This window comes from Barbus barbus, assembly GCF_936440315.1.
Source record: "Barbus barbus genome assembly, chromosome: 4".
Lineage (NCBI taxonomy): Eukaryota > Metazoa > Chordata > Actinopteri > Cypriniformes > Cyprinidae > Barbus > Barbus barbus.
In genome coordinates, this window is record NC_136732.1 from 23,353,155 (window position 1) to 23,376,767 (window position 23,613).

Sequence of the window (23,613 nt, forward strand, 5' to 3'; positions counted from 1 at the left end):
TTTTCATGAATCCATAAATCTAAAAATGTTTTTTTCATAAACCAATATGAAATTATTCTGCTCGAATCTACCTGCGGTGGACTCATAATGAGAGATATGAAATTATGCATTCAAAATATTATTTTTACTAATATCTATATAATACTAATAGCAAATGAAAATGAATATTATTAGATAGGAAAAAAAATAAATTATATAATTAATTTTAGATTACCATATTTGATTGTTGCAAGAGAATCTATTTGTCTTAATTCTTTACATTTAAAAAAAAAAAAGCTTTACGTCACTGAAACACTATTTTTAGATCTATATTAATTCCCTTCAATGCAATGGAAACATAATTAACTGTAATGTGTTTATTTTTAGTTAATATGTATTCAGGATGCTTGTTGAAATCTAGGTTCAGTACGCAGGTTTATGTCATTTATAACAGCTTTTTCTTGTTTCCTGTTAGTCATTGTTTGGATGTTTTTCTCCTTACCTTGGCGTCACTGTATAATATTAAACCAAAGAATGCAGGCATGTAATATCTCCCCCTCACATTTCCACCGGTTCCCTGCGTCCAGGAACAAAAGCCTGTAGGGAGGCAGTAGATTAGGGCTGCTTTGCCCGCTGGTTAACGGGAGGGAGGATACGGCTTTTGAACCTTTGACCACCGAACTAAACAGACCTTTCATTTGGTCCATTTATCAAAAGTGGAGCAAAATGTAACTGTTTTACAGAATTGCATACTTATCAGAGCATACGAGCCATAAATCACACAGCCAAGCATCAGTGTTTCAAATGACGAGTTATATTGGAAAACCGAGAACACTACACAAAAAACACATTCACTGAAAGTGATCACACTAAAAGAAACAGAAAGATGTACCATTCAACAGCTGTCATCACCGCAGTCCTTTAAAGAAATATCACACCACTTTAAATGAAACAGTCCAGTATCACAAAATGCTTTATGAAAATGTGAGCAGTTGATTTACCAGCAATGTCCAGTGTACTAAAAACTACATTTCAGTTTGTCAGGATTTTGAAGGTTTTCATAAGCAGATGGTGTTCGTGTAAATCTGCTGTACATTGTTCAATATAAATAATACATTTCACTTATACAGTGTCTCATGCTGCAACATAAATATTCCAATGCTATTGTTGCCATTAAAAATAGCCAACAAGAACATATTGAGTTAAAAGAAGTGAAGTAAATAGCTACACGTATAACAATAGAGCTAATTACAACAACAGTCATGTGACCAACACATTTAGTATATTACAATAAAGCACAATTAGCAACACGCTGCCAAGTGTACACGTCCTGTAACATTTAGGGGGTATTTTTAATACTTTTTGCTATTTTCCTTGTCAGTACTGAAGAGATAGATGTCATATTTATTATCAACCCTGTAACTGTAAGGCTAACTAACCCTGTAACAGCAATAACCCTGATTATTTCCTCACCTCATTTTGGAGATTATAGCACATTCCTACATTTTACCTGATGCCTAACCATCTAAAGCCTACAAGTCAGTGCTGCTGCGGAAAAATTCAAGGGCCGCAGGCTGCAGGCCCTTGATAGTTTTCACATCTCACTTTTTTATCGGAGGAAATCTACCCTGTGTCCAAAACCTGAAATTAGAATTTAAAAATCTCTTTTGTGGTTTGGTTCCATCGTAATTTTCCATATTTGTCAAGCTTAGCTTTAATCGAGCAGGGATGTGTGTTTTGATAGTGTTGACTGAGCACTGTGGTATGTGTGCCTCCTTTGCTCTATGAACCCTGTCAAGACTCCCTCACTGATATTTTCTGTGAGATATATACTTCAGCTTTGACGTTTCATTATTTTGCGGTTTCTTATTTTCTTTTTAATATTTTGTCTCTTTAATTGTGTAATGCACAGTTAAGGCGGCTTCAAAGTCCCTGTCTGAGAAACTTACACTAGTTAAAAACCTACCAAATTAAATTTCTTCAGAGAAAATACTGCAATAGCTGTAAAATTTAAAATTTGTGTTAAAGGTGCACTCAGTATTTTTCCCCCCTAATTTAAAGATTCACACACACAAAATCATTACTCTTTAAAATAATGTACTTATATACATTAACACGAGGACTCATAAAAGCTATTTTACATTTTCATATGTTCTGTTTTCAGTAAGTTTTAGTAATTTAGATGTTTTTGCCATTTTTATTAGTTTTTTAAATGTCTACATACTTTTTATAAAAAAAATTTTAATTGTTTTAGTTATTTTAGTACATCAAGTTAAACTAAATGAAAATGAGAAATGTTGCCATGGCAACTAGATTTAAAAAAATTAAATTAATGCTTATTGTATTTTAAGTAAAGATTGGTTTTAATCTGCTAAAATAACCTTGCTTTTGTGTTTGTGTGCTGCTGCATCCACACCATTAAGTGTCAGTGTAAGTCCAGGACAACTGCTATATTGGTCAGCTTAACATACAAAAACTGAGTGCACCTTTAATAAAAATTGTTTCTGTACAAGAAATATTCATGTACATTTGACTTACACCAGCATGCTAGACTCTTTTGGTTTTCATGTTAACTTTAAATAAAAGCTGATTCCTATTCAAGACGGACATTAAGATGGCAAGGCAGTAAGGAGAGAGAGATATGAAATTGACTTGGGCTGTGTCTGAAATCACCCCAACAACGCTTTATAGTGTGTTATGAGGGGGCAGCCATTTGTAGTGGTGTCCAAAACCACAGTGGACAGAACTTCTGTCTCACTTGGTTTCATTCACTCATTCAGTGGTTTATATTCACCTTATTTTTCTCATAGAGCAGGTGTGGCCATTACAAATTGAATGTGTCTGGCTTTCGGTGTCATTCAATTCCAGCCATTTTTAGCTGTACAAAACTGCTTGATATTGCAAACTGGTGTGTCTTACCATATTATTTTAATGTACTTAATTATCTTAATTATGAACACTGGTTTGTTGTGCAAACAGTTTTACCGTTTACTACACGTTGTTATTCTTCTCGTTATTTCCCTACAGAGGCTAATGAACCAGAAGTCTTGCACATTCACAGAAAACGGCTTACTTCCACGTAGAAAAATAAGGTGGATAGAGAGCTGCAGTGATGTATTTTTTGCAGGCCAATCCAGAAGTTTGCATAACCCTACTTCCTCCAGCAAAAACCCAGTAGCATTTTTTTATTGCAAAAAATAAGCTCTGTCGCCAACAAAAGTGTGTGATTCCTACATGTTTGTTCATCACGATAATCTTCACAAATGAACACCATTTTAATGAATTTTGAAGCTTAAATACAATCAAGCTGAAGTATGAATCTAAAAAACATCTTCCCTAAAATTTGAGTTAGCAATTATAAACACGACGAGGCTATGAAAGCAACTATTTGGACCCAAATGTCCCATTTAGCCACTCATTAACAACCGCAGTTTTAAAGTCACTTAAAAGATATTAGTGAGGTATTACTGCTTTATTTTATGCTGTGGAATAAAATGTGAAAATATTTTGCGCTTGTGTTAACCACAGACCTCATTTCAGGCATTTTGTCAAAAAATCATTCAAAGAAACCAATTAACTTCAGGACAATGGACCCGGAAGTGCTAAAATAATAATTTGTTTCTGGGTTTTGGCTTGCAAGAATATGTCTCTGTAGTGAATGAGGTATACTATAGAGCAGTGCTTCCCAAACCTGTCCTGGAGGACCCCCTGCCCTGCACCTTTTGTATGTCTCCCTTATCTAACTCACCTGATTCCACTCTTCAGCTCGTTAGTAGAGACCTAAATTGGGTGTGTCTGATTAGGGAGACATACAAAATGTGCAGGACAGGGGGGCCTCCAGGACAGGTTTGGGAAGCACTGCTATAGAGGGTGATTTCGGATACAGCCTTGATCAGTTTATCAGCTGTGCAGTGAGCAGAGGGTGAGGTAATACTTACATGTCATGAACAGCTGCCCATTGATGTCTGTTATGTTTGAGCGAAACGAAGCGAAAAAATAGTGCATATGTATGATATAAAACATGTTTTTCCAGTGAATTCCCATTCTGTCCATGTCAAATTAAATTTTTAGGGTGTGACCCTGTCTTGGTTTGGTTGGTTAGAGCTTTATTGGCACTGCTAAGATACGATTGAGGGATTCAATTAGATTTGACGATAAAAGACGCCTCCAGTGAGACTTAATCTACTTGTTGCCCCCTGCAGTGGTGGAGGAGCGCCTTAGGTAGGTGGAACCGGGGTCATGAGGTAAAGTAGGAGTTTTGCATCGAGTAGAGGCGATCAATGGGATTTCCTATCCGTCCTGCCAGAACTCCACCCTCGGCAGTCGACAAGAGACAGTCCCCGAGATGACTGAGGCTTCCATCGCTGTCCAAGTCATGGAAAACTGTCTCTGAGTCTGAAATGAAGTCGGCATTCAAATACAAACAGTAACTGAAAAAATAACCAATGCTGAAGTTGATGCAGTGGGAGATCCTTACCGTAGGAGTGCATCTGCTCAGGGCCTAGCTGTGGTGGCGTGAGCCCATGTCGGAACTGCTCGCTACCGTATATGTTCGGATCCAAAGCCAGCAGTTGTTGGCGTGGCAGAGAGGAATATGAGAGCAGGCCGTCCAGTCCGTGACTGCTGGAGCCATCTGTGGAGAGACAGAGCCGGGTTGACACCTTTCATCTAGCCATTTCACACAATTGTGTCCGTGTCTTACCCTCGCTGTCATCGTTACTCTGGCGGCCCCCTCTGCTCAGGCCCCTTCTGGTCCCACCCATCTGCTCCTGTTCTTGCTGCTGCTGCTGCTGCTGTTGTCTGCGAGCAATCTTCTTCATCTGAACTCACAAAAACAACAGTTTATTGAAATCCCCTTGTCCTGGAACAATATTCCCGTATAGTAGTACTTATCAAACAAGCTCTGAAAGTGCATTCACAGCGATTAATTTGAATTATTAACACTCATGGGTGTAGAATACGCGGGAGATTTGGGTGTCGTGTCTCCGCCATCGATCTGACGTGCCAGGAAATCCCTAATATGGACAAAGGCATCGAGCTATCGCTGTTGCTAAGCTGAATAAAAAGCAGAAACGTTTGATTGATGAAACATGAAGACAAACACACGATTGTAACAATATAGGGGTTAATGTGTGTTTTTCAAGTCATCTCCAGGTACTAAATAAAGTATATAAATAATGTAGTGTTAACTGACATATCGTTTATTACAGTATAGAAACTATAAAATATACTTTCTGCCTTATTCTGTGAAAAATAGCAAAAAATATAGAGGAAAAATTTTATAGAATGTAAATTATTGGTTATTTTCCAGCCGTGTATTTGATTTCGTAGTCAATTAAAAGTAATAGATAAGAAAAAATTAAATAAAGCCTGTCAATTGGACAAAAATAAATCAATTATATTAAAAAAAATCTGTCAATCAATTCATGTTTTTCCTAAAAGTATCTATGCGTCTGTCTGTTTATCTTTCTGAATGTGTTCTCAAACTAGCTCTGAAATTCTGTTCATAATGACAGTGATTAAATCGCTTGATGTCACGAGTCCCATTGTTGTTGGTTGCTAGTGATAATAAATGCTGGGAAAAAGAAGTGACGCCCTTTAAATTCATGAGTTTGAATTTGAATTTAATTAGTAACACCCATGGGCGTGGAATATGTGGGGGACGTGGGGTTGTGTCCTCCTCCCTATTAATAAAACGTAAATTCATCCCCTGCACTTTTTTTCTCCAAATGTGTTCACATAGAGGTTTTCAAGGAGCAGTGTGAATAAATCTAAATTTAAATCTAGAGACAAGATAATCTGTGCATGACCTGACATTTTATTTATATCCAAAATGAGGCAATGTTAACATTATGGAGTGCTAAATGCACTCATGTGTTTGTTTCGTTCCTACTCGAAGCTGGAGGGCACTCTCGTGCACACATTAATAAAAAGACTCATAGAAGTAATAACTTATGAAGTGCCAGCCAGGTAATCCATAATATGGACAAAGGCATCCAGCTATAGCTGTTGCTAAGCTGAATAAAAAGCAGAAATGTATTGATTGATGAAACGTATATAGCAATATATGGTTTATATGTGTTTGTCATTTCCAGGTAATAAATAAATAAAGTATATGAATAATGCAGTGTTAATTGACATAATTTATTGTATAGAATATATAAATAAAATATATTTTCTGCCTCATTCTGTGAAAAAAAAAAATATAGGAGGAAAATGTTATAGAATCATTTTTTTTTTTTTTGTCCAGCAGTGTATTTGGTTTCTTAGCCAATTGAAAGTAAGAGTTAAGAAAAAATTAAACCTGTCAATATACAAAAATGAATGAATCAATCAATTCTATCCAAAAATATATATCTATCCATCTGTTTTTCCTACAAGTATCTATGAATCTGTTTATGTTTCTGTCTGTCTGTCTGTCCATCCATCTTTCTTAAAGTAGTGTCTATCCATCTTGTCTGTCTGCCTGTATATCCTTCTATCTATCTATCCATCTATCTGCCTTTCTAAAAGTATCTATCTGTCTGCCTGTCTATCCATCACAATATCAGTCTATCTATCTATCTGTATGTCTGTCTGTCCACTTATCTGTATTTCTGAATGTATCTGTCTTTCTGAAAGTGTTGGTCTTTTTTTCTGTCTGTCTTTCTTGAAGTATCCATCTAACCATCCATCAGCTCATTAGACCTATAAACATTTTCCCCAAAACTTTCAAAGAAGGCTTTGTCTAGCCAACATTCAAAATGTAATTGACAAGTATTTTCTTTTTTTCTGTCAGAAATCTACAGCTACATGAAGTTCTATGATTTTCATTTAAGTTTTGCACTCTTAAGCCATGTTCTAAGCCTCAGAAATAACACAAACACAGAAAACTCATTCACGGATGGAACAAGGATGCTGTTTTAGGTAAATCATGATGAAGCAAGATCTAGTGTTTCAAACAGGAAAGTTTTCAAAATTTATCAAAACATGATGCCAACCTACCTTTGCTCTCTGATTTTGGAACCACACCTGTACGACTCTCACCGTCAGTCCAGTCTCAGCTGCCAGAGTTTCTCTGACCTGCAACAACAGTATATGCATGAGATACATGCTGTTTCCACACATAATGCACACGAGCGGCCTGTGACTGCTGACCTTTCGGCAGGGTTTGGAAGACACCTCGAAGGAAGCCTTGAAGGCACGCCGCTGTTGTGTGGTCAGGATGGTTCGTGGTCTCTTGGATCTCTTGTGCTCCTTACCATCATCCCCAGCCTTCCCCCCAACAGAGACACCACCACCATCCTCATCCTCACTCTTTACTGCAAAGGGAAACTGAGCATTGGCTTAAAGGTGAAGAGAGTAATTTCTGGACTACGTTAACATTTCTTCTCCTGTAATTATACATGACCTTCAGTGAGGTCACTGAGGTTACCTGACTCTGTAGGGGCCGGACTGATGGCAGCCAGCATCTCTCTCTCCTTCTCATAGTCTCCACGGCAGAGCAGCTGTCCCTCCTTTAGCACAAACTCATCACCTCTCTGCAGCCGGCGCTCACACTCGCAGCAGCTGAAGCAGCCCAGGTGGTACACCTGTCCCAGCACACGCATGATGAGCTCCGAGCGGCCGATCGCCTGCAGACAGGCACTGCACTTCCGCACAAACAACCTGACACACACACACACACACACACACACACGTGCACGTTATTGACATGTTTCTGAATGTTCACTTTATGCAATGTTTTGTCTGTAACACTGGGTGGCAATATTTGACAACAGACTAGATGTCACACAAGCAACTAAAAAAAATGTATAATTTAACCCTTTAAAGCCTACTGTATTGTATACACTAAATGATCAACATGATCAAAACCTTACTGAAAAAAAAAACTCCTGGTGTGATACTTTTTTAGCAAGTAAAAGGCCTTCTAGTTTAATTCTAAAAACACCAACCTTTTTTTTTAGATGATTTTTATAAAGTAAACAAGAATTACATTTTGTTTTAGTAATATTTCAAAATGAACATTTACTAGACCGAATCCACTTAGGTTTAATTACTTATCCATATAGCATTTTTTAGAAAGATCATATTAAAATGTGAGTATCAAATATGATGCATCAGGCTTTTGGGGAATGTATATTTATTCATCTCTCAATCATCATTGTATTGCACTGCATTCTATGTTTTGAAACTAAAAGCTACCACGCTTTGATCATAAAAGCATACAAATATAATATTGTAAGACAAATTATTGGCAGATATAGAGTAAATATTTATATGCATTTATGTAAGCTATACTTAAAAAAAAAAAGATATCACTGGAGTATGAGCTCCATATTCTCACTCTATATGAGCCATAAAAGCCTGATGTTATCAAATACGATCTGAACAAAATACACATGCACATTTTTTCTCACACACACACACACACATATATATATATATATATATATATATTTCAAACGTCAGGTTTTACAGGGTTAATTTTATTAACATTTATTTATTACGCTGCATTTAAGCAGTACATTTTCTCAGTGGGTCACCTGGGAATTGAACCCATGACCTTCGTGTTGGTAGTACCATGCGCTATGGTAAATGTTTTTAAACTTAATGAATTTCCTAAATGTTTAGCAAGTACAAGGATGTACAGGGCAAAAGTGAGCAAATGTATAAAGAAGGTCATTTGTCCTGCTACCTACCCTAAGAAATGCCTCTTACTCTCTTTAAACGGTGTTTTCTTTCTAAATAGCTCATCAGCATCACAACTGGTTTTAAAGGCACTCTAGTTCTTCAATCCCCACCAAAACCCTTGTTTTTTCCTCCTCTCTCTCCCCTCCCTCGCTGCTTGATATTTTCTGCCAGAATTCCCTGTCCTCCCTCTCTCACTCCCAGCCTCCCTCCCCAGCTCCGTGAAACTAATAAAGACAGGATTAATTAGATTGTTGTTTAAACAGTGCGATGCCCAGACAGACGCTGTAAACTCATAACCAGGGATTGAGGATAGCATGGGGTTAATCTCTCCTCTCTCTTTTTCACACACTTGAATAAACACACACACACACACACACAATTACCAGCACCTTTATACGGCCGTGCTCATGTACTCTCATAAATATTGACAGGTACCCACAGATGAACCTGTAGACGCTCATATGGTGTCGATGACAATCTAATCCTTCTGCACATTTCATTAAGCCAAAGCAACAGTCACCATTCACCCCAAAATGTGACATAAACCAGTGTGAAGTTACTGTCACACACCTGAACCGGACAGCAACATTTTTTTTTTGTAGATTGGCATAATTGTTGCTAGGGTGTTTTGGGTAATTGCTAGGTGGTTGTTTACTGTCCCAAGTCAAAAGTCCCAAGTTTATAATATTGTGGTCTCAATTTTTTTGTCAACCATGTAAAAATCGTCAAAAGCCACCCGATTTTACATATCATTATATCACGGTGCAAGCTATCATTTAAAGTAATAGTTCAACCAAAATGACAATTCTGACAAGAACTATTCCTTTAATACTTGTGCTAAAGGGTTTGTTTATCCTTTAAGAATAAGGATACCTGCATTAGCAGTGACCACTAATGAAATTAAAAGCACATGGGTGGCAAATAAAAGTATAAGTTTGATGAACACAAAATATTTTGGAGGTGAGGAACAGATGAAATGCACATTTGATGGATAACACAGACTTCATGACAGTTGCAGAGACGGATGGCGGGAGTTCTGGTGTGTGTGTTGAGGAGCAACGAGTGCAGGAGATGAAGGTGTCATATCAGAAATCTGCTGAAGGGAGAGGCAGCCAGGTCCACACATTATAGCCTCTGATCTGCACGGATGTGATGATCCTGTCCGAAACGCAGCTGCTATGGCTAATCTGTCTCAATCCATCTGCCAAAAATGCCAAATTACCCAAATCACCACCTACTACACCCAGATCAAAGAATACCCCAAAACTCTAAAAAAAACAAAAAGCTCTGAGCAAAACTCATACAGAAACTGACTCAAAGAGTGAATCTCATGAAACCTGTATTTCACCTCAAAACCTAAAAAAATAAGTGAAAAATTATATCTTTCTTAAAAACAATGAAGCTTATTTTTTGGCTTTATGACATTTTTTTTTTTTGTTAATATTTTGTCTCAAATTCTCTGTAAAATAATGCAAAAAATATATAATTCTCATAATAATCATGTGAGAAGAAGAGTTATAAATCATGGTTGCATCTGAATAAAAAGATATGATTAGTGACAATAAATACACTAGAAAAGAAACTGGCTTTGAAATCATTTTCACTCAAAAAATTTCCCAAATAGTTACGTAGAAACAGCAAATAAGACCAAATTAAATTAGAAATTTTGAAGTAGAAAGACAGAAATGGTACTTTCTAGTAAAACACATACCAACAATTTTTGTTTTGTTTACAACTTCGAAAAATTGTGTTTTTCTTTTGTTTACAATAATGAGAATTCTGGGGTCTAATTTTCATGAAAATATTATCACAATGTAAAAACTTTATTGGTCATAAAGTAGGCTCCATTTTATTTATGCAAAGTATAATTTCTTGATTTTTTTATATTGATTTTGAAGTGAAATGTGACCTGAAAATCACCAGGTCATGACATTGACCTACAAACTTTTTTAAAATGACAGAAAATGTTGAATGAAAAAACAACAACAATGCAAACGGACACATTAAATGTGAGAGTTACAGAAATAACACCACATTTTTAAACGAACACAGACCTGAAAACCGGAGTTGACTTAGGATGAAACTACCTTGGGGGAGGAAATTATTATTGCGGGAAGGCAATCAGTCGCTATGAACGTACAACTGTGTTCATGATGTCAATTCAATAAAGTTTTACATGAATCTATAGCCAAATCATAGTGTGGGGGCCTAATCCATGCTTGAACACATAATTTTACATAATCAAACACTTACTGTCATAGTTGCGAGGTTTGTCTTGCAGACTTTGGTGCATCTTTGTATATATATGGAGGCAGTATGTAAATCATACATGTACACATAATTGCAAGGGTTGGTGCGGTGTGTGTGTGTGTGTGTGTGAGCGAGAGAGAGAGAAAGAGAGCGGATATTGCTGTGAGGGAAGGTGGCTCAGAGCCAGGGTTCAGTAATCACATCATCTTCTTTTATTAAATCTCACTGCACTGCTTCTGCGTTATTAAAATCTCCCAGCATTCCCCACAACCCACTCCCTCCACCCTCCCTCCCCGACACACCAATATTCACAATGATGAAATATGAGAAAACCAACAGGTAGCTGATAAAAATGTACACATCAGACCACTTGCACGCAAAAGAGACAGCACAGGTGAGCAGCTAAACCGTTCAGTACTGACACATATTATACTGCCCCAATCATGTCACAGATGCACACTTCAGTGCATACTTGCTAAAAACTTGCATGTTAACAGTGCTACGCACAAAAATACTGAAATAACAATCGACTAGTGGCATGCATACTTTAATTGTTTAATTATGTTTTGATTGCACTGAGACACATCATAACTTTTGGGTTTATGCTAATAAACAACTAATTGTGTCATTGCACAATATGAAACACTCTCGGCTGAATTCAGTTACATTTATGGATTACTAGTCATATGAAGAACACTTCAACAGGGTTATTAGAAAGTGGACTGTATCAAAGTGGCAATAAAGTTTAAATTACATTTCTTATGATGCCTTGTGCATTAATGAGACTCAATATTTTTAGATGATCATGTAAAACTCATGGGTGAAAAATAACAGTAACGATTTGATTCCATTTGTTAACATTAGTTAAAGGGATAGTTGACCTAAAAATGAAAATTACACCATGATTTACTCACCCTCAAGCCATCTTAGGTGTAAATGACTTTCTTCTTTCAGATGAATTCAGTCGCAGAAATGAATGAATAAAATGCCCTGGCAAAGGACAAGCTTGCAAGCTTCATAATGGCAGTGAATGGGGTCGAGATTTTGAAGCCCTAAAAAGTGCATCCATCCATCATAAAAAGTGCTCCACACGACTCCGGGGGTGTTAATAAAGGCCTTCTGAAGCGAATAAATGTGTTTGTGTAAGAAAAATATTCATATTTAAAACTTTATAATCCATAATCTCTAGTTTCCACTAACTGTCGTACACACGTTCACTAAGAGAGTGGCGTTCCAGCGGATGACGTAGGACATAGGTGTAGGGTAAACTCCAGTGAGAATATACTAGTCTCGCGAGAACCATGTTTTGTTTCATATAAAGGAAAAGCAGTCTCCTCGCAGCTTATATTGAAATCTTCCCGACATTTTTCCTTACAAATCCTTGTTTTGTACGTCGAATTTGCAAACAGTGTTTTATTTTGCTCGCTCTACTGCACTTCCACGTTTGTCACCGTGTTTACCTACGTCTATACATCATCCACTGGAACGCCACTCTCTTGTGAACGCATGCATGACAGTTAGCAGAAGCTAGAGCTTATGATTTATAAAGTTTTAATATGGATATTTTTCTTACAAAAATGCATTGATTTGCTTCAAAAGGTCTCTATTATTCAACTGTAATTTTACGAAGCTAGGAGAATACTTTTTGTGCGCAAAAGAAAAAAAAAAGACTTTATTCAACAATTCGTCTCCTCCGCGTCATGCTAGCGCCATTTTGGAGAGTATCCACTGAGCGTAAACAGTGTATGCTGTTCTGTGTCAGCTACGCCACGCGGATACGTTTTCTACGTTGTTGCGCCTTGATCTGAACGAAAACAACTACTTTTTAGTTCTCGATTTGCACCATTAGAACAGAGAAATGTTCATGTAATATTTGATCCTGTATTTGACCAAACATTCTGGATGCAGAGAAAAGTACAACCAACTTTGCGTCTCAGCATATCTTCGTGGATGACTGCCTTGCAATGGCCTGCCGATGCTGTAAAAATCCCGGTCAGGTAACCAAAAATGTACTTAAATCATCTAAATTATTCAAATTATAAACAGGAGAATACATAAAAAGAGAACATTTACACTAAAAAAAATGGTTCTATTAGGTAACAGTCCAAGATTTTATCAATTACTCTCACCCTCATGCTTTTCCAAACTTGTGTGACTTTTTCCTTCTTTGAAACATAAAAAAGGTATTTTTAAACTATTTTTGTCTGTATAATGAACATCAGTGGGGTCCAAAACATCTGACTTCCATAATATGGATAAAAAAACATTAAGATATTTTTCTTTTCTTTTTTTTGTTCCACAGAAGAAATTGTAAAAGTTTGGAATGACATTGGGAAAATCATCACAATTTTGGGGGAATTATGCCTTCGACACATTTCCACTGATGTCTCATTCTTCAAAATACTACAAAATCCTTGGCAATTCTTTATAATTCACTAGCCACTTGTCAACAGAGCAAAGATTTGTAGGAAATCCTGATTCTGACAGTCGATATGTTGTAGAATGTCATAATATCCCATTTTATATAGAGAATTTCACAATTATTTTGGTGACGAATATGCACTGTGCTGACGTACTTTTTGTGATACATTCCCCAACTGACAGCATAACCTGTCCATACGTTACAATCACACGTCGGTTTCCTTGTGTGTGTGTGTGTGTGAGATACTCAAGGGCTCAGGGACTGACAGGATCGATGTGTTGAGTTGTGTGAGGCGAGAGTGAGTCTGCGAGAGTGTGTATGTGTGTTTGGATAAAACAGCTAATCCCCAGGCCACCAGAACGCAATATCCTGTCAGCCAGATTCTCATTTCCTGTCTCTCTGTGGCAACGCGAGAAAAAAAAAAAGACGCATAGAGGGGGGACGGGGGATTCGTTGCCCCAGAAACAGAAGATACGGCAGCCCTGTTTGAGGATATCTATGGCATTCTTCCTATCTCTCCCCCTCCCGCTTTCATTTTTTGCCGTTCTTCTTTTATTATCTCAGATTTAATAAAGCCAAGGCGAGCAGCTTGTTCTGCCATGAAACATTTATTAGCCGTCTGTAATGAAATTGTTGTGCGGGAGGCGAGGTGATGGAGACTCATCACACATTATGCAAAAACAGTGGCAATATCACAAGAGGAGACACCTCGAGCTCATCTCTCCTCTTCCTCTGTCATCTTCCTCTTTCCACCTCTGTTTGTCACCTCCATGGCCTTCTGACATCCCCTGAGATTCTGACATTCACTGTCCGCTCTTCTCTCCCTCTATCATTGCCTGATATGTACACTCTGGAAAATAAAGGTTCTTTATTGGCACCCATGGTTCCATTAAGACATTTTAACATCCATGGAATCTTTCCATTCCACAGAAAGTTCTTTATAGTGGAAAAAAAGGTTCTTTAGATTATTAAAATGTTCTTCACTCTAAGAAACAAGTGGTTCTTTGAAGAACTGTTCACTGAGTGGTTCTTTGAGGAACCCAAAATGGTTCTCCTATGGTATTGCTGCGAAAACCCTCTTTTGGAACCTTTATTTTTGTGGCTTCAACTGGAACTTCAGGCACAGAAAAACAAAACATGTTTTCCAAAAGCAGTAATTCAGGCAAGAAAATATTACTAATAAGGGCTTATTAGTAATATTTTTCTTGCCTGAATTTCTGCTTTTGGAAAACATGTTTTGTTTTTCATGGCTTGAACTACAACAATGTGTTTATGTCCTTATCTGAAGCACCATGTAAACAATTCGCCAAAAGGACTACACACATGAGGTTATATGTTTAAAAACTAAAAGTACACTCATACAAAAAAAAATTTTTTTCCAAATGAGTAAAGAAATCACCCACAAAGGAACATTTTACTCACTCTCGTGTCGTTCCAAACCTGTATGAGTTTCTTTCTTGTGTTGAACACAAAAGAAGATATTTTGAAGAATTTTGAAGAACCAAACAGTTCCTATTGACTTCCAGGGAAAGAAATGGAAGTCAGCGGGGACCATCAACTGTTTGATTACCAGCATTCTTCAAAATATCTTCTTTTATTTTCAGCATATGAAAGAAACTCATACAGGTTTGGAATTACAAGAGCGTGAGTAAATGATGACAACATTTTTGTTTTTGGATGAACTATTCCTTAAAAAAACATATTTTCTTAGTATGAAGAACATTTTTAACAACATTTTGTGGAATGGAAAGATTCCATGGATGTTAAAGGTCCTTCATGGAACCATCAATGCCAATAAAGAACCTTCATTTTTAAACTAGAAGCTGACATTTTATATTTAGAAGGAGTGAGTGGCTTGCCACCATGATGCTAGGATGTTGTGGGTGGTTGCCATGGTCTAGCTAGTTGCTAGGTAGTTGTTTATTGCTAAATCTTACTTGGATCCCTTTTTGTTAATTTTATCATCAAACAGGTGCACATTGTGAATCTGATTGCTCCAAAAAATAATATACACTACCATTCAAAACTTTGGGGCATGGTAAGATTTGTTAATGTTTTCTATGCTCACCAAGGCTGCATTTTATTTGATCAAGAATTTAGTAAAAACAATAATATTGTGTAATATAATTACAATTTAAAAACAGCTTTTTTTTAAAATGTAGTTTAGTCCTGTAATGCAAAGCTGAATTTTCAGCATCATTACTGCAATCATATGCTGATTTGAGGCTCAAGAAACATTTAAATGTTGAAATCTGTTTTTCTACAGTTTTTCTGTTTTTTTTTTGGTTTTTGATGAATTTACATGTTCAAAAGAACAGCGTTTATTTTAATTTATTCTGAAATCTTTTGTAACATTTTTACTGTCAATGTGATCAATTTAATGTGATCTTGCCGAATAAAACGGTTTGTTTCTCTTACAAAAAAAAAATCTTGACCTCAAACGGTACACAGAACAACATCAAATTGAACAAACTGACCAACAAAAAGTACTTCTGCTCATACCCGGTTTGAACAAAACCCAGATGTACATAAAAGAGATAGCTTCAATCGATTGTTACTTTATTGCATTGTGCCTGATTGCATATGCCACAATTTAAGCACAGTATGAATGATAAAACTAATGCACTATTGCAAGCACTATTATAGACAATCCAAGGTACGGCAGCGTCCTACACCAGAGCCCATGTGTCATATTCCTGTCTGACAGAACAGCAACTCTCTAACCACAACACAGCTTGTAGTCATGTCTAAGAACATAATTAGCAGCATTCCCAATCAAGACCCCTCCACCCCCTCCCCGTTCCCACAGACACAAAGAGACAGCGAGCAGAGAGATGATTAAGCGAAAATGTGGGATAAATGGAGAGATAAACTGATTGGTGTCATCACGGCTATAAATCTCAACAAGTAGGAAATTAAGTTTGGAACAGAAATATTATTAGAAATCAGACAGTGATGGACGAGCTAGAGGAGAGATGCACGGGGAGGAAGAAAGACCGAGCAAAAGAAAGGTGAAGATTTCGGTAACCATCAACCAAAGTGCTCATAATAATGACTCCGACTGAAGATTTCAGTAGAATGGTGTTACTGTAAATGATTGACATAGAAAAATGTATTATTTTGTAGTTGCTCTTTCGAAGTACAGGAGACATAAATGAGATTGTGTTTAAAAGAATATTCTGGGTCTAATGCAAGTTAAGCCTGGTCGACATGATGACATTGATTGCTATAAAAAGTCATTTGTCCTTTATGTACTTTAAAAAGTAAAAATAAAGGTAATGCTGAGACACTTACAATCTGCTTGTTAAGTCATGATATATCAAATCAAAATTATCTCCGGATCCAAACATCTAGTGAGAATACAATCTCTACTGCTGTTTGTGAGCACTTTTTATTTATAGCAACTTTATGCTAAGCTTAAAAAGATAAATCATGATGGTCAAGATTTTTCAGTACTGTAGCATACAAGTAATGTTTATTAGCACTGTTTGTTATTTGATTTTGGGATCTGATGGGTCATTTGGACCTGGCGAATAAAAGTGAAATGTTTGCAGAAATGTGGAGGTTATAATAAAAAAAAGTTGTTCTGTTAAACCGCGTGTATTATTTGAGCAATAAAGCTGTTTTTGTTATAGTTTTACAATTTTAGCTGTTACGTTGTCAGAGCTTCAAAGTAGTAAAATTGGGTATAACTTTACACAGAAAATGTTAGCAAGGGATGTTTTCACACTAAAATCATGATAGCAAGCATATAGTGTACATCTGAAAAAGTGAATAATTTAACATTCATTAATTTCCCCCTTACTGTAACCCCAATTTCTGCGTTTTTAAGAAATGGAGGGACAACAGGAAACTAATTTTTGTGTTAATCAGCATTATGCCACAAATGTTGTTAAATGCGCTTAACTGAATCAAAATATTCTGTATTCGAAATTCATCTGAATCCATATTCCATCTGAACTCTTCTGGTAGTATCAAGTATCAACTTTGTCTCAAATGTTTTTCATAAAAAATCCCTATGATAAATTGAAATAGAATAAATTAAATAGAAATCTACAATTATTGATTACAGACTTTGATATTTTGGCAAATCCAGGCACATTTCAGGACATTTTTGAGACCTCTTCTGAAATTCTACAAAACACATGACATTACTGGGTCTTTTTCTCAGAAGCAAAGTCTGAGAAGCATGAGATTTTAGCCAAAATCTCAATTTGCTGTCTAGGAGAAACAAGTGAGATATTAAAGAGCGCACATTTGTGATTTTTCGTAGCATCTCTTTACACACTGGGGCTGTTTTGGTTCTGTTTCCCACCCTGCAGAGAGATCTATTAAACTTGGGGTATCTTAAATATCCGCTCCCCTGTCTCTGCTCTGATAGGCCTCCGAGACCCTCGCTAGTCTAATTTTCTGCCAAGGATCCAGGCAGCATACCCTGGGGCTGAGAGCCTTTATTGGTCTGGGACTGGTTTCACTAGGCTGGGCTGCGTGGTTATCTGATGGCTGTGTGTGTCGAAGTCAGCCAGGAAGACAGTGATGGAGAGAATTTGACCATTTCAGGGATGTTAGCAAATGTTTGTGGGTTTAATGAATAGGGCTTTGGCTTTGAGTTTGTTTCGGGTAAGTGGTGTCGCTTGAATGACTGAAAAATGAGTAGTAAATGAAAGTCAGATTTCTGATGACGAGAACAACAGGAACGTAAATGTCATAAGGAATCGTCATACAGTTGTGATCTTAAAGCTGATGCTGTTTGAATGTTCATTGTCTTATTGTGTACATTATTTCAAGTGGAAAATATCTGGTCTTAGTAATATTTCATTAAAATGCAATCTGAAATCAATCCTTTTTTACATCCACTTTTTGTGATCCGAAGTTAGCATGAAATGAAAATTTAGCTATTTTCTAAATGCATGTTATTGATCTTATTGTGAACGATTAATTCATGCATATGATTTCATTAAAAACAATCATAATTTCATAACTCAATAAACAGAACCAAGTGTTAAATGTACGTGTTTTCACATCAAACATGTTTTTTACATTACCTGATGAAATATTCCCCCCCCCCCCCCCCCCCCCCTCAAATTCCTTTTCCTTTTTTTTTTTTTTTGCACCATCAAAGATTCCTTGGCACCCCAAAAATGGAGCGCACGCCTGCTGTAGATGGAGCATTGGTAAAGGGGCAGGAGTGGTGGGTGCTGACGGACAGACAGCGAGAACAAGGAGATATTGTTGTGGATTCACTCAAGGTCACCCACAGTGTGCCAAGTCTCCTCCATAAATACACCACATACCACGCCGCAGCCTCATTATTCACAAATAATGTCTGCAAACGAGACATTTGCACTCAAGCACAACAAAAATGCTTATACCTTTTTTACTTTCTTTCCTTACGGAATGAGAAAAACTTAAAACTATCCTGTAAATTATAATAATACAAACTGACCAAGCTCAAGGGAATAACAGCACCAGCTTGCACAAGAACAGTTTCAATTCCCAGAACAGCCATCTCATTTGTAATCGTTGATCACTTTTACCCCTTATTATGACATCCTTGCTGCAAGCACCCATGCAAAACAATTATCAAATCTATGGTCCCATTTCTCTTCAACGTTGTGAAGAAAAGCAGTTAGTATGGTAATTTCATACCCTGAAACAGTCCTGGATCTCAGGTGATCTATCTTTCCGGGAACATATATAGAATTACTTTATATTCCCTCAGGGAATTCTTCCTGCTAACTTTTCTATCCTCTTTTATTCTCTGCTGTCCATCTTATTCCTTTCGGTTGGCCTCCAGATGTCAGCAATAGAGGGAGTGTCCACACTGTACAACGGTGTCTGACACTTCTCACAACAGTGATAACAGGCCACAAAATCGTCCTTCAACTGTCCGTACTTCTGATGTAACTGGGAATTTATGGTTTCTCGGAATCTCCCTCTGACCCAAACTGATACAGAATGATTCATCAGAGAACCAGCAGTTAAAGGGATAGTTCACTACACTTTCTAACAGAAGTTGGCCATATGCAAAGACCCGCCCTCCCTTAGTTACTGTTGCTATGTCCGACAAGCCATGCCACTCTCACGCCACACATCACGTTCCTCTCACAGTGAAAAATACATCGCGGAGCAAAGAAGAAACTGTCAACACAACGACAGACAAGACAGAGCAGGTTACTTCTGGTATGAAACAAAGTCTTAGCTTTCATTTTTTGTCATTTATTAAGAAATTCAGGTTAATAGTCACGTGAACTGATCATCTTTACCTCTTTACTAGTTATAGCACGAAATAAACATGAATGAACACCAGAAAGTATCTTGTTTCAACCACGGGAAGACTTCAATATACCAAGTTCAAGTCCACCGGCATGAATCTACTCTACAGTCTGGTTTTGGCAGATTCTGCGTTATGATTGGTCAGATCGCCTATCAATCGCATTCCCTGCACAGGGCCAATTCCAGTAACACTTTATTTTACAGTGTCCTGGTTACAAATTATATGTACTTACTATAGTAGTATAGTACACTAAAAATACAATATAGTATAGCAACCAAATCCTAAATCTAACCCTAAATCTATATTAAGCAACATAATTAATATTACTCAGTAATTGTTTGTGCAATTACACTGCAATTGCAGTACCTTACAATAAAGGGTTACACTTTATTTTAAGGTGTCCTTGTTACATATACGTTTAAGTACTATATATTTATGCATTTACTATATGGTTAGGGTTAGGATTAGGTTTTGGTTTAGGATTACTTGCATGTAATTATGCATAATTTATTGTTATTATAATAGTAAGTACACGTGACGTAACGTGTAACAAAGACACCTTAAAATGAAGTGTTATCAAATAAAGTGTAACCAAAGTTCCTTAACAGGGCATCAGCATGATCAGAAGATCAACACACTCATGAGGCATTTGCAGAGAGATTAGGGGAGTGTGCTTCATGTTAATCTACACACTCTCTGCCATACTAGGACTTTGATGGAGTGTATAAAGACACACGTTGCACATTGAACTGTCTTACTTCTCGTAATCATGCTTGCAGTAAAGCAAGCGGTCGCGACAGTAGCAGGTCCCGCTCAGCACGCTGCGACACACTGCACACTTGACACACGTCTCATGCCAGGACAGTTCATTGACGCGCAGGAGGAAGCGGTCCGCAATGGGAGACTCGCACCCTGCACACACCTCACCTCCTCCCACGTGCTCTGGTGGAGGAAAACAGAACAGGTGTCAGCTGACAGGACACACACAAATGTGCCATGAGGGACTCGAGACACACGCATTACAGCATCGATATTAATATGGAAAGATTAAGAAATTATAAATGAAGAATACGAGTCTCACCGTAAGGTGTGGCGGACGGGGCCTGCTGAAGACATGATTGGTTTTCTTCTGTTTTCATTCCGTTCCTTCCCTCTTTGGAGTGCTGACTGAAAAACAACAACATAACAAAGACTCACATGAAAAGACAGCAATCGGTCTGTGTTAATATGGAACTATTGTAAGCTGCTTGTAATTGCTCAATGTTGTTATCATATTTTATTGTTATATTTACATGTAATGTGGGTAAAAAGCACACTGTAATGTAATGTTACTGTGAAGATACTGACAATAATCTGTGAGGAAACAGAGCATCATTAGTTTCATTAGTAAAAGCCAAAATCAGGTCCTGTTTGGACTCATTTTAATGTTTTGATTTTTTAAAGGGGTAACACGAAAAATATCCTATTTTAAAAATAACAATACATGTCATTTTCTGTAAATTATGTTTTTATAAGAAAAATGGTCTTGTAGCTTATGGGGAAAGGGGTGTTCCCAGAATTCCTTTCAAGAAGCATCCTAGCCTAGCCTATTTGTTTAGGTTTTATTTAAATAGGCCTATTTATATTTATGTTGCTATCGGATATGTATAGGAGTGTTTTAATTTGCATTGTATGTAGTTTAATTCACGTGTACTGCAGTATTTTAGTTATATGTGTAACAGATAAGGTGTTTTGTGTTCGTGTCAGTGTCTTTATCACAATTGCTGGAATAGCCAGTTTTGTTGAATTTAACTCACCGTTTTTCTCATTAGGTTTAACAAAAGAGAAAATATCTGAATAGGTCAAATATGTTGGTAAATACTGATATTATATGATTTAACGACATGTAAAGTCAGAAACAGCAGGCTACGATAGGCCTCCATGTAATCTCGTAGCCCAATGCTTGGAAAAATATCAAGTTCTGCGTCGACGCTGCCATGTTTTATATTTTACTGTAAATGTAACATTTATTTACAGTGTAGCCTATTCTTCACACGGTTGCTCTCGTAGTCTATCTTTCTGAAGAAAGACGTAACTTCTTTTATTTGATCTGGCTCTATAAAAGGGAAGGTGTTTACTGAATGCATGAGCAGGACTGGATGTGTTTTGTGCTCAGTCAGAAGCTCGCGCAGGTGAATTGTCCGGTGTGTGAGGCGCGCGCCTTCGGTAGCCACATTTCCGCGCACAAACGCTTTGATAGCCTATTTGGCAAAACGAAAAACAGCGCAAAAACAAAAACAGCCAATCCATCTCCGTCGCCGTCAGATTTAAAACAGGATTGCCTCTGAAATAATAACAGAAGCCGGTTGTGATTATTGTAATTTGGAATAACCGAAGCTTTCACAATAAATATGTAGGCTATTTCTCACTCACTAAAGTAATTTGATATGACAGCAAAACTTTGGAAAAAGAGGGCAATCAAGATCTTAATTTGTATTTTATTTTCTACTTTGCTTTTAGAATATTCAGGTTATATATTCTTTTCTAGCTATTATCTTTGTTGGTTAAATTATTAGGCTATTATTATAGCTATATGCTTTTTTATTGGAAATTTAAAATTGCATTTGAAATATTTTTTTCTCACAGCAGAAATCACACACTGCGTGTCTGACCTCTTTCCCCATTAATAATGCAGTTAATTGCATGAGTCGATTATTAAAAATACAGGAGCTAATAACTGGTCATCGTTAGTCTCAATGAGGAATAATCACACTGCGATATTCGCGCTTATGTGGACGCATGAGCATTTTATATAAGCCTACATATTTTTAAATGTATTTATTTTTTCGGAGCCATACGCGTTATCGAAAATATAGGCTTATTTTAATACTGTTAAATGTACGTGGGCTACAATATGGCCCACTGTCGTCGTATAAAGGGAATAGCCTAATTATGATGATTACGGCTGAGGCCAATGTTTGAGTGAAAAAAAATCAACTTATCATTCCAAGTATTTCTGTTAGTAGGCTATAACGACACTAAACTGATGCAATTTGATATAGGCTACTGATGATTTGATATTTTGATATTCAGTGTTCTGTGACAAAGTGCAAACGTAAATATGAACAATATTAATAGTTTTTGTTTGTTTGTTTTTTTGTGAAATAGCGGCGCTTTCGATTATGATGTCAATTTGATCCTAGTTTTTTACTCGAAAACCAAACCGTTCATAAACTTACAGAAACCGGTGCCTGTACACTCAAGTACAGTAGAGTTAACTCATTTTTAAAGTTTGATATTTTATATTTTCTGCACAATTACACACTTTCCTGAAAAGACGGATTTTTTTGGGGGGGGGGGGAAATGTTACTTGGCTACATTTAAAATTCTGACACTCGTCCGTAATTTTTCCTATCATCTGGCCTAAGCTGAAATCATGAAATATAGGCTCAGGTTTTACCAAATACAGACACGGCAGACCTATTAAAATATCAGACATAAATACGCAAAAATGTTAGATGAAAATAAATTAATGTATAAATTCATCACCAGCGCAGCAAAACTTCGCATTTCTGTAAAACGTAGCCTAGATTACTGTAGACAATATGGCTATACATATTTAAAAGTCATGAGAAATGATCATGCATGTTTCTATGTGAACACACAAAGAAAAGTTCAAGTAGCTATGAATAGTGTCAGAGATGACAGCAGGTGATGCTCAGTCCCGTGCACTTACCTAGTGCTAAAACACACTCCTCCTGAGATTTCTGTTGGTAACATCAAAATACCTTTGAAGAAGAGGACGGGCACCAGTGCTCCAGAAGCCAAACTTTAGTGTTATAGTCCAAAATGCACGCAGTAGCGCAAAAGCATTGCCAGACTATGTGTGTATGTGTGATGGTAAAGCGCGTGCTTTATGTGATGAAGACTCGGGCTGCGCGCGCACAATGAATGACTGCTGGAGGAGGGAAACATCAAGGAGGGGAGCAAGAAGATGAAAAAAATACACAGGCAAAGTAGATTTGCCCTATTG

At 37.0% G+C, this 23,613-nt stretch overlaps 2 protein-coding genes across 2 annotated transcripts in view; both read right to left on the reverse strand.

Annotated features, from left to right (window-relative positions):
* Positions 1-23,613, reverse strand: part of LOC306869079 (uncharacterized protein) — a 409,393-nt gene that overhangs the window by 49,888 nt on the left and 335,892 nt on the right. The window lies entirely within an intron of this gene.
* Positions 1,859-23,500, reverse strand: LOC306868963 (LIM homeobox transcription factor 1-alpha-like). Its single transcript, XM_079415460.1, has 9 exons — positions 23,317-23,500; positions 20,683-20,768; positions 20,360-20,543; positions 7,394-7,626; positions 7,117-7,280; positions 6,964-7,041; positions 4,682-4,799; positions 4,457-4,612; positions 1,859-4,374 (listed from the first exon to the last, which is right to left on the reverse strand). Exons 1-9 carry the CDS (start codon positions 23,358-23,360, stop codon positions 4,217-4,219), a joined length of 1,221 nt encoding a protein of 406 aa, XP_079271586.1. The 5' UTR covers positions 23,361-23,500; the 3' UTR covers positions 1,859-4,216.

What these genes read in the sequence shown, in the direction of transcription:
- LOC306868963 (XM_079415460.1), bottom strand. Translation starts at nt 23,360, where the DNA reads ATGTTACCAACAGAAATCTCAGGAGGAGTGTGTTTTAGCACTAG. An exon ending in GGAGTGTGTTTTAGCACTAG is followed by an intron (nt 20,769 to 23,316) that starts GTAAGTGCACGG and finishes GTTGTTTTTCAG; the next exon opens with TCAGCACTCCAAAGAGGGAA. An exon ending in CCCGTCCGCCACACCTTACG is followed by an intron (nt 20,544 to 20,682) that starts GTGAGACTCGTA and finishes TTCCTCCACCAG; the next exon opens with AGCACGTGGGAGGAGGTGAG.